The 11,433-nt window shown below is 42.4% G+C and overlaps 1 protein-coding gene across 1 annotated transcript; it reads left to right on the top strand.

Annotated features, from left to right (window-relative positions):
- The first annotated feature begins 9,534 nt into the window (after positions 1–9,534).
- LOC147431048 (uncharacterized) lies at positions 9,535–10,151 on the top strand. Its single transcript, XM_086493106.1, has one exon. The coding sequence runs from the start codon at positions 9,585–9,587 to the stop codon at positions 10,149–10,151; it is 567 nt and encodes a 188-aa protein (XP_086349232.1). The 5' UTR covers positions 9,535–9,584.
- The last annotated feature ends 1,282 nt before the right edge of the window (positions 10,152–11,433 follow it).

Here is an 11,433-nt window from a genome sequence, read left to right as displayed (position 1 = left end):
TAAACCCTCTCTTCTATTCCTTGCAATTAATGATATTCTGAGCCACGGGTATAGATGCTTGAGTGCTTATCTTTGAAAGTAAAGAGGAGGAGCGACTAGGGCTTGAAGTTCGAAAGTACAAGTAAAAATTTACAGCTAAAACTTAGTTAGAATGGCTGACAATAGTAGAGAGAGTGAAATTAATGTTGATGGCTTTGATTTTGTTAATGATCAAGCTACTAATGATGCCCCTATGCTTGTGAACTATCTTGTTACTATGCTTCAACAAGCCATGGGCAACCCATCCCTCCAAGGTGAAGTACAACAGCAATTACGCATCCATGGGATTCTCCAATCTCCTCACCTAGAAGAGGGAGTGACTATGAAAGATCCTAGTGAGATTTCTAAAAGAGGGCTCTCTACAGTGAGAGAAGAGGAGGACCCATACGAAGGACCCAGAAGCTTACAAGTTGACGGGGCAACTCCCTCACCAAGGAGAGCCCAAATCTCAACGGTAGATCCCCCACCAAAAGAATGAGAAAGAAGTGAATCTCCTGCCACCTCGGCGGAGATGGCACCACGAAGACGGCGGGCAAAACGCTCTCCAACACCCCCTAAACGGAGAAGGCCATCGGATAGTCCTTCTCACCGTAATTTGAAGAAGTAAGAAAGGAAGTATGAGAAGAAAAAGGCGAGAAAGAGGTCACCCTCTTTTCCATCTTCATCATCCTCCTCCTCTTCTGAAGGAAGTGATGGTGCAGCTCCCAACGAATTCAAAAGGAGAGGGCATAGGAAATCCTATGCCGCTTGGAAGAGGTCGTCCAAGCTCAAACAATTCAAGGAGGGAGGAAAGAGTATCTCTTTTCTTACCTATGATAGCACCTTTGGTGCTACGGACAAAGTCTTGGCCTCTATTCAACAATTTGATGCGGCATTCGGAGATGAGGGCTTCACGGAGTCCTCTAAGATACGTCATGTAGCATCCGCAAAAGTCTTCCAGGCAATGGTGGTCTAGCCTATGAGCAAACGGTGAAGCTCCACGAACATGGAAAGCTTTAAGAGCTTCCATTATGAAGCAGTTTTTGGCTAGCGATGCCAAAGACAAAGTGCTCACCGAATGGCAAAGCTTGAAGCTCTCTCCCTACAAATCTATTCACAAATACGTAGACAAATTTTGGGATTTACATCTCAAAGCCAGTGTCTACAAAAAGATAGATTTTGGAGAGCAAAAACAACAATTTTGTGCGGGTTTATCTCAAGATATGGCGGAGTATGTCAACTCCCAAAGGCCTCGCATTATTTCAACAGTCATACACCATACTATGGTGGCTTCCCAAATCCACTTCCAACAAGGGGCTAAGAAAAATCTTAAGCCCATGGAAAGCAAAGATCGTAATGAGTCTAAGGGGAAGGACCATGTCCAAAAGTTTCCCAAGGGCAACTTCAACAACAACAAAGCTAAGGAGAAGAGAGTCTACAAAGGCAAAAATAGACTCTCTCCTGAAGAGCTAGAGTGTTATCGCAAGGATAACAGTTGTTTCAAATGTGGGGAGCAAGGGCATGCTTATCGTGCTTGCCCACAAAAGAACACAAGCAATGAACCTTCTAGAGCTTCCATAATTGAAGTTCAAGAAGAAGATGCTCATCGCAAAGGATCTCCTCTATGCCATGCTTGGGGAAAGGTAAGAGAACATGATGCTTTCATTCTCTTTGACAATGGCTCTACTCACAATTTCATATCCATGGAGTTGGCCACTAAGCTAGGCATCCAAGCCTTTGAGATGGGAAATACCCTACCAGCTGATGGTGCTTTCAAGGGAGAAGAAGTCCCAGTTACTCCCTTAATTGGGAAATTGAGGCTTCATGTCCAAAGTTATGTGGACAAAGAGGATTTCTTCATATCTCCCCTTAAGCATGAGGATGTAATCCTAGGGGCACCATGGTTTGATCACATGGCGGCCAACATCAAGTTTCTTGAAAGGAAAATTTACTTTAAGTATAGGGACAAAGACATGTACATATATGCTAACGAGTCAAGTAACACTATACCTCTTGCACATAAGCAAGCTTTTGATAAGTCAATAAAGAGCTCTATTTCCGTGTACATGATATTTGTAAAAGACTCTCAAAATGAACCTAATGTTCTGTCAAATAAAAATAAAGAGAATCAAAAAGAATTAGGGTTATCTAATTTCTTTTAATGAATTCCAAGATGTTTTTATTGACGACATCCCTAATGAATTGCCTCCAAAACGAGGGGATGATGACCATGCAATTGAGCTTCTTCCAGGAAGCTCACCGCCTAATAAACCTCCTTATCGAGTTTCTCAAGCTCAACAAGAGGAAATTATGCGGCAAGTGCATGAGTTGGTGGAGAAAGGAATGGTTAGGCCTACTTCATCTCCATTTTGTTCACCAGTTTTATTAGTGCAAAAGAAAGATGGCACATATCGTATGTGTGTCGACTATAGAGCACTTTATAGGATCACTATCAAAAATAAGTTTCCCGTTCCGCGGGTAGAAGACCTATTTGATAAGCTACAAGGATCGACCTACTTCAGTAGGATTGACCTAAGAAGTGGCTATCACCAAATAAGGATTGTTGATCAAGACATTGTAAAGACCGCATTTCGCACTACGTTTGGTCTCTACGAATTCATTGTCATGCATTTTGGCTTGACCAATGCACCAGCTACATTCAACCGCATGATGGAGAAGCTCTTTCGGCCTCACCGCAGTTACACTGGAGTGTTGTTTGTTGATATAATCATCTACTCCAATTCCTTGGACGAACACAAACAGCACCTCTAGGTAATTTTTCAAGTCTTGCGAGAGAATAAGCATTACATAAATCAAAAGAAAAGTGAATTTTTCTTACAAGAGGTTCAGTATTTAGGTCATATTATCTCTAAAGATGGCATCCAAATGGATCCATCAAAGTTAGAAGTAATAAAAGCATGGCCTAACCCAAAGAATCTGCATGAATTAAGAAGCTTTATAGGTATGTGTGCATACTATAGACGCTTCATAGAAAAATTCTCACTCATAGCAGGACCATTGCATGACCTAACAAAAAAGAACGTTAAGTATGCATGGACTACCAAGGAGAACAATGCTTTTGAAAAGCTTAAAGAGAAGCTTATCTCTCAACCTATGCTTACACTATCGGATCTCTCAAAGCCATTTGAGGTCCAATGCGACGCTTGTGGTGATTGCCTTGGAGCCGTGCTGCTCCAAGAAGGGCACGCCATAGCATATGAAAGTCGAAGGCTCGACCAAGTTGAGCAAGCTTTAGGCATATATGAAAAGGAACTCCTCGTAGTTCTACATGCCTTAGACACGTGGAAGCACTATTTATTGGGGACTCCTTTCATTCTGCGGACGGATCATCAAAGCCTCAAGTACTTCATGACGCAGACCAAGCTCTCCGACAAACAAATGAGGCGGGAAAATTTCCTTTCGCAATTTCATTTTCATATTGCTCACATTGCTAGCAAGCATAATCAAGTAGCTGATGCACTCTCAAGACGACCAAGAGTGAATGAGGTTTCCATAGCAACTCACAATGATCTATCTTCTATGATAGATGAGTATGCTATCGATTCCGGTTTTAAAGATGTGATGTCAGCCCTTGCACTAGGGAAGAAGGAGCAACCATTTACCCTACAAGATGGTTATCTTCTCTATAGTAATAGGCTATGCGTTACTAACTCACTACGTGAGAAAGTAATGTATGAATCTCATGCTCCTCCATATGCGGGGCATAGAGGGATTCAATTTACCCTAAGAGTGATACAAATGTACTTGTATTGGCCTACCATGAAAGAAAACATACAAGAGTATGTTTCAAAATGTGTGGTTTGCCAAAAGACAAAGTTTGATAGAGAGAAGCAACCTGGTTTGCTTCAACCTTTGCCAATCCCTAATTCACCCTGGGAGAGCATATCCATGGATTTTATCTTTGGATTGCCTAAGTCTATCCATGGGAATATGGACAATAGTAGACAGGTTTAGCAAACAAGCGCATTTCATACCTGTCAAAAAGACTATTAAGGCCCATCAAATGGAAACCCTCTTTATATCACAAATCTTTAAGTACCACAGCTTACCAATGTCAATAGTGTCGGATAGAGATCCTAGAATGACTAGCAATTTTTGGAAGGGTCTCTTTGAGAATTTAGGTACAAGGCTAAATTTCTCTTCGGGCTATCACCCACAAGCGGATGGTCAAAGTGAGATAGCTAACCTAACAATTCTTGATCTACTAAAAGCTTATGTCACTGAAGTAGATCAAAGATCCCAATGAGAGAAGTACTTACCTTTAGTGGAGTATGCTTACAATAACACAGTACATACATCCACGGGAAAAGAACCTTTTGAGGTAATTGAGGGAAGATCAAAAAGTCCCCTGCTACTTAAGGTACATGGGAAGATCTTCACTGCAGATGAATATAGCCGCGACCTACAAGAATCTTTCCAAAAGATTAAAGATGCTATATCCATCTCACCACAAAGGCAAAAGGCTGCTGCTAACAAGCACACAAGAGCCCTGACCTTTAAAGAAAACGATTGGGTCCTGCTTAGATTTCCCAAGGCTCGATTAAGACACACAGGTAATTGAGGGAAGATCAAAAGGTCCCTTGCTACTTAAGATACATGGGAAGATCTTCACTGTAGATGAATATAGCTGCGACCTACAAGAATCTTTCCAAAAGATTAAAGATGCTATATCCATCTCACAGCAAAGGCAAAAGGTTGCTGCTAACAAGCACAGAAGAGCCCTGACCTTTAAAGAAAATGATTGGGTCCTGCTTAAATTTCCCAAGGCTCGATTAAGACACACGATGGGCAAGAATCCTATGGGACACCAAAAATACTATGCTAAACTAGCAAAAAGGTACTAGCCCCTTTCAGATTCTTAAGCCAGTCAATGAGATGGCTTATCAACTCAAGTTGCCCAACCATTGGCTCATACACAATGCTTTCCATGTGAGCCTGTTAAAGCCTTACCAAGGAGATCCACCCAAAAAAGCAACCATAGAAGACCCACCGAAGATTGAAGACCAAGAAGAGGTACTGTAGCCAGAGTCCATTCTCCAACACGAAGACAAGGTATTAAGAGGTGGTAAGATTATCCGATGATATCTTATTGTTTAAGAATTATCCTTTTGAAGATGCTAGATGGATGCAAGGCATACAATTAAAGGATAACCTAAACCTTGTCAATGCTTACAATGATTCCCTAGAGTAAGCAAATGTAAATATGTTTTAAATGATCAATGTTTTTGTCTTATAAGACTCTCTTTTTTTCCTTTATTGTGCACAAATGTTAAGAAGTATGCATTCTTAGGATCAAGTTTGCGTAGAAGACGTCTCCCAAACACCAAGTAGAGCTTGTCACTCTACTATGGAAGATTGATAGGACTAATGCGCAGACATGCTTGCGGCAACTTCAGCTCTCAAGCACCAAATGGATTATTCATCCATTGTGGAACGGTGTCGTAGGGTAAAATACGGATCCTATACCCGCTAAGCAAAGGACTAATGACTATGTTTTATCATCTCTACCTCATAGTCGAGGACGACTATGATTTCAAGAGAGAGGTAATGTCAAAATAACTAATATCTAATTCTCTTAACTAATTTTCTCATGTTAAACTGATCATTTAATATGGGGAAGTAGCAGGGGAGAAAAAGCTAGATTATTAGTAAGTGTATCAAACTTGTCACAATGGGGACCCACAGTAGGGATCAAAGGGGTACCATCTGCAGAAGAGCAATGTGCAATGTGCAATGAATGGGCTCCAAAGACCTAAGTGTTCAGCCCATTAAGACTTCCAAAAGGTTAAGTTCCAAAATTTCAAAGTGTAAGTCCAATGGTCAAATGTTAATGGAATTGGATGCTTTGTGTGTGTACAAAAGTCCAAATAGCTCGAGGACAAATTAGGAGTGAGATGGGAAGACGACAAAGCTTGTGAAGTGACTACACACACACACACACACACACACACACTATACACCTAAGCTTACCCTTTCCACAAAGTAAACATGACACATGTCGGGCATGCAAAGAAACCCCCAATTCTTGCCTGAATCCTATTGGATGGACAAAGATGTGGACCAATGAGGACTGAGCTAGTGTAAATTCAAATTCTTACTTTAGAAATGCTTCATAAAAGAACCAATGAGAATTAATATCCCAAAACGACTATTGGACAGTCAAAAGGTCCAATGAGAAATAAGCAACCCACAAATTTGCTTAATTCCTATTGGCCAGAAGACTAAAAGGTCCAATAACAATTTAGATAATTAAATTAATTATCTGAGCCTTTACAAAAGATGAAAGGGGTGGACACTTGTCACAAGGCTCTTAACTGGGCCTCTAAAATGCTATTGGCTAATCTTTTCACCCGCCAATAGGAAGCCAGCATGAGTAAAAAGCTTGCTCAAATGCTATTGGCTAAGCTTTTCAAGGGCCAATAGGAAGCCAGCATGAGTAAATTGCAAGAGGAGTCTATGAAGATGAGAGAGGGGGCTGATTTGTAAAGGCATAATTCCACACACACTCACACAACTCATGTGTAGAGCATGAAAGTCATCTCCTTCTCCAAGCTTTAATGGAAAGCTCATCTTCTTCTCCAAGATTGGAGAATGGAGGCCTACACCAACAACTCTTGGATATGGAATGCAAATCCAACCAAGATCCAAGCTTCAATGCCATGCTTCTCTCCTCTATTATCTGATTACTAAGCTAAGCTAAGCTACAAGAGTAATTACGTGAGGAAATACTTCTTTCTTGTAAGAATACTCCTTCTTCCTCTAGATCTACTCTCATACCCCGCTAGCTCTCACCATCTTCGAAGGTGTGTGAGGTCTTGGGTCTGAGACCAACGAGGAATTGATGTTATATGTTATCACGTGTAAATTTGGTGCATGAAGCTTCCATCTTCATAGCACCAACGAGTTTTTACCAAGGAACACAAAGAATTGTATTGTACAAAGTCTCTCTTAATGGGAGAAGCTATAATACAAATGCCTAATGGAGGGGGACTGGTCCATGTAAATCCAGCCCTCAATAGTTGTCAATTATTCTATTTCTCTCCCTCTTTCAAGTATTGTGATGCCAAACTAATTAGGTGTTATGTTGATGTTGCTATCTCCAACCAAGCACTCTTTTATGCTCATTAGGAACTTGCTCTTAATGAAATGCTCACTATGTTGAGTTATTTTCCGCTATTTACAATCTTTACAAACCATTAAATGTTACACAACCAACCCTGACCTCAAGGATGGATCCATATTGCTTCCTATTGTCACAAACTAGTCAGAGCTCGTCTAACTAGAGGCAAAAGAACTTTATACGACCCCGACATGAAGACTTGGAATGCACTAGTTCCGTATGAGGTTGAAATGAAGATAGTTAGGAAGGATCAGGTGGAACAAGAAGCATTGTACCGACTTATTCAATAAGAGAATGTTGGTCTAAGTGTGCAAGAGCCATGCAAAGTCTTTACAAACCTCTAAAGAAGAATCCATCATATAAGAAGAAGCGGGTCAGACCGGGGGATTCACTATGGATTTCCGTATGGTATCACGTGAGTGTACAAGAGGGGGGTTTTTAGAGGTCAGACATAATCGTATACAATAGGGGTAGTCCCCCATTATTTCATGCTCGTACCGTATGCATAAGGGAGGGGGGACCTACCCCGCGGGGGGGGGGGGGGGGGGGGGGGGTATTAAGTGCTTATGCCATAAGACACATGCCCTAACAATCCAATTAAAGAATCTTTCACATGAGGGTGTTGTTCTTGGTATTTCAAAGAGTTAATTTACTCCTTTAGCAAACTAAGATAGCTATACCAATGAAAAAATATGGTACCTCCCTGTCCTCTCCCTTAGCTAACATCTTTAAGACTTGTTCAACAAGCTTCTAGATTTGTTGGGGTCAATGCTACCATAAACTTGACTAATCTTCTTCTATGTGTGCTTTGAAAGGAAGGAGAGAGAGACAGATTTGTCCGAGACTCCTATCTGCCTGCTCTGCCCACGTGTCTTCTTCTCCCTTCGTCCAGTTGACTGGCTCCCCGCTATCTCCGTGAAGCCTTCCCCTTTTCCATTTGGTGGCATCTGCTTAGATACCCATTAATAAACCACTTTCAAAATTGACCACACATACGACATACTTGAATACCCATACTAATAGAGATCAGTTATGGATGTTGTACTTGGCAAATATACTTGCTCTTCTATTCAATGTTCGGGAAAGATGTGTGTTAGCTTAATATCGTGCCGTTTTCAATTTCAAAAAGTCCGGTTAAGGGCAAGGGGAAAAGGAGAAATTCCGCCTCAAAATAGAGAAAAATAGTGTAAAAATCCAAGAAAAAATCTAATTTTCTAAAATCTCCTCTTGAAAAATTTAAGGAAAGAAATTTTGTATGTTTGGAAAAATGATTTTTCCCGAACACTGCAAGTTCTATTGAATAGAGATCAATTGTACATATCATTTGGTGTCTACCTTAAACTTGGTAGGCCTCGTGACTTTGTCACTTGTTCCCTAGGCACTAGTAAGGTCTCTGTCAGACGTAGGCGCAAGACAGGGCCCAAAAATCCCTGCTTGGGTGCTTTGGCTGTCACACACAACGGAGGCTCTCTCCTTTCGAACGTCTACATCAGCAAATCAGCTGGTTCCACTTCCGCTTCTCCAGGCACAAGCAAGAATTTGTCGCCTATTTTCACATGTCGTGCCCTTTTTGCTCTTCATGTCCACTACTAGGCAAAGATGACCGAGGGGTCTAGGCCGGGTGAGCATTCGTTGCAGCGGACGCACACAATAGCCAATACATTTTTGCCATGTCAATTGCACACACATACGGGCGAACGTGTGTGACACGAGCCTAACTGAGTTCCAATTTCCAAAAGCCAGGGCCCGAACTTTCCAATTCATTAAAGAGTGAATGGATGGGGTGCTGCTCATTTCCAATTTCCAAGGAAAGGAAGAGAGAAAGACTTAGCTGGAGCCTGAGAGGCTAGAGCTAGAGCTAGGACTGAGGAGTAAATTGTTGAATGCCCATTCCTTGGGCGAATCTAGAGAGAGAGAGAGAGAGAGAGAGAGAGAAAAGAAGAAGAAGAAGAAGAAGAAGAAGACGAGCGATTGCAACAGCCTGAGAGGGGGGGAGATGGCAAGCACAACAGTAGCCATGGCTGGCATTGTGTCACCCATCACTCCTGCCTTGAACTCCACCGCCAAGGTCTCCACCTCTGTGGCGCCCTCCTTCAAGCCCGCTATGCTACCCATCCGCGCCAACAGCTCTTCCCAACCCGCCTGCCAGTGCTCCCGCCGTGCCCTCCTCTTTCTTCTCGCAACCGCCACCCCTGCTGCCATCTTCGCCAAGGAGGCTCTCGCTTTTGCTACCATCATCAAGGTGGAAGGTCCCCCTCCTCCCTCCGGTGGCCTGCCTGGTACCGATAATGCCGATCAAGCCCAAGACACGGACCTTCCATTGAAGAAGATTCCGACCACCTGACAAGGCACCATTCCTGACGAGCTAGGAAGCATTAGTTCTCTAGAATCGTTGGATGTCAGCCGCAACAACTTGTCTGGTCCGATGCCAGAATTCTTGTCTGCATGGTTCAATCTGAAAAGCCTTGTGCTCTCCTCAAATACTTTCAATGGCAGTCTTCCTAATCTGTTGGTGAAGCTCGTCAATCTTCAAGTCCTCGACCTGGCAGAAAACAATTTATCGGGTAACATTCCTTTCTTTTTAGGCTCATTTGGCTCATTAAGAGTGCTAAATTTGACTGGGAACCACTTCATGGGTGGGATACCCTCATCTCTGGGGAAGCTCTTGGCCTTGCAAGTTCTGGATCTGAGAGGGCAAAAGCTTTCTGGGCCCATTCCGGTCGAGCTTGCCGGTTTGCTGAACTTGCAAGTTCTTGCTCTTGCTGGTAACTCTCTCACAGGTTCTGTCGCTTCAGTTCTTAGCAGCCTTTCTACAGCCCAGGTTTTTGATTTCCAGAGCAACAGACTGACTGGCACCATTCCCTCTAGCTTGGGTATGCTACAAAAGCTGATGGTTCTCTCCTTATCAGACAACCACTTGTATGGCTGCATTCCCTCAGATATTGGTAATTGCTCCCACTTAATGGTTTTTGAGGCCAGAACAATGGGCTAAATGGATCGATACCAACAGAGACGGGCATGTTGGTGAAGCTACAGAAGTTGGACATAGGCATGAACAACCTTGCAGGTTATATACCCCCACAATTATTCAATTGTACAGCCTTGTTAAAATTGGACCTTGATTACAACCACCTGACAGGGCACACACGCTCACAATGGGAGGCCATCACTTTTCAAGCGAAGCGATGCATGACTTGTGGTCGTAGCAATCTAGGGATGGGCCAAGATGCATGACTGCTATTTGCGCCGCATAAAAATGCCAGACTAAGCTCATTAGGATCAGGTTGGGGCTGGCACTCGAAACGGATGAGGATGGCGGCATGATGCATGAAGATGTATGCGCTTCCCACCCCTTATTTGAAATTGGAATCTCTAAACAAATCAATGGTTTTTATTTTTTGAATCCATTAGGAATACATATCAATTAGGTGGTACTAGCTGCAAGATAATTGAAAAATCTCTAGAATCTTCGAAAATGCTCTCTCAGGTGAGTACGTAGGTCCTTGGAGATGTCCTGGTGGTGTTAAGCAAAAGAGAATGAAAACAAAGGTGGAGACTGATCGTAGGTGTCGGGGAGGAGAATACTTCACCATGGAGCATAGGACGAGCAGTGAGGCTAGGCACGACAGGCTCAGAGAGCCGGGTAGGGATGGCGTAGGACGAACGTTTTTTTTTTTAATAACAAACAAAGCGCCTTCATAGTCTAGGCGCTTCGATGCAACGGTTATCCAGTATGATTTGTTTACGAGAATTCCAGAGTTCGATTCGCATGCTAGTTTTGCTTGGAAGGTGTGTTGTAAAGGTGAGGCAAAGAATTATTATATAACTGGTTTTAGGAAAGGGGACATAGGTCAGGTACAATATAATGGTTAAGATAATCATATGAGCATGTTTAGCTCTCCTCAGGTTACAAATTCTATAGTCTCAATTTGTCACATGGTCATATGGCTTGACTGGGTGTGCCATCTTGAGCTATCGATTTTTACCTTCAGTTCTTCTACCTATGCATATGGCTTGATTGGGTCTCTTGAGCTATCCATTCTTACCAAATGTGTAGTTGTGCCTTTTTACGATAAAAAGCGATAAAGTTTTTAAGACTGTTAGTTTTTTTTCCATGTAGTTACAAATTCTATAGTCTCAATTTGTCACATGGTCATATGGCTTGACCGGGTGTGCCATCTTGAGCTATCGATTTTTACCTTCAGTTCTTCTACCTATGCATATGGCTTGACTGGGTCTCTTGAGCTATCCATTCTTACCAAATGTGTAGTTGT

The sequence above is a fragment of the Adiantum capillus-veneris genome, chromosome 21 (assembly GCF_014529385.1).
Source record: "Adiantum capillus-veneris isolate H3 chromosome 21, ASM1452938v2, whole genome shotgun sequence".
NCBI lineage: Eukaryota > Viridiplantae > Streptophyta > Polypodiopsida > Polypodiales > Pteridaceae > Adiantum > Adiantum capillus-veneris.
Note: the sequence above shows the minus strand (reverse complement) of the source record. Positions and strands in the feature narration are given on the sequence as shown.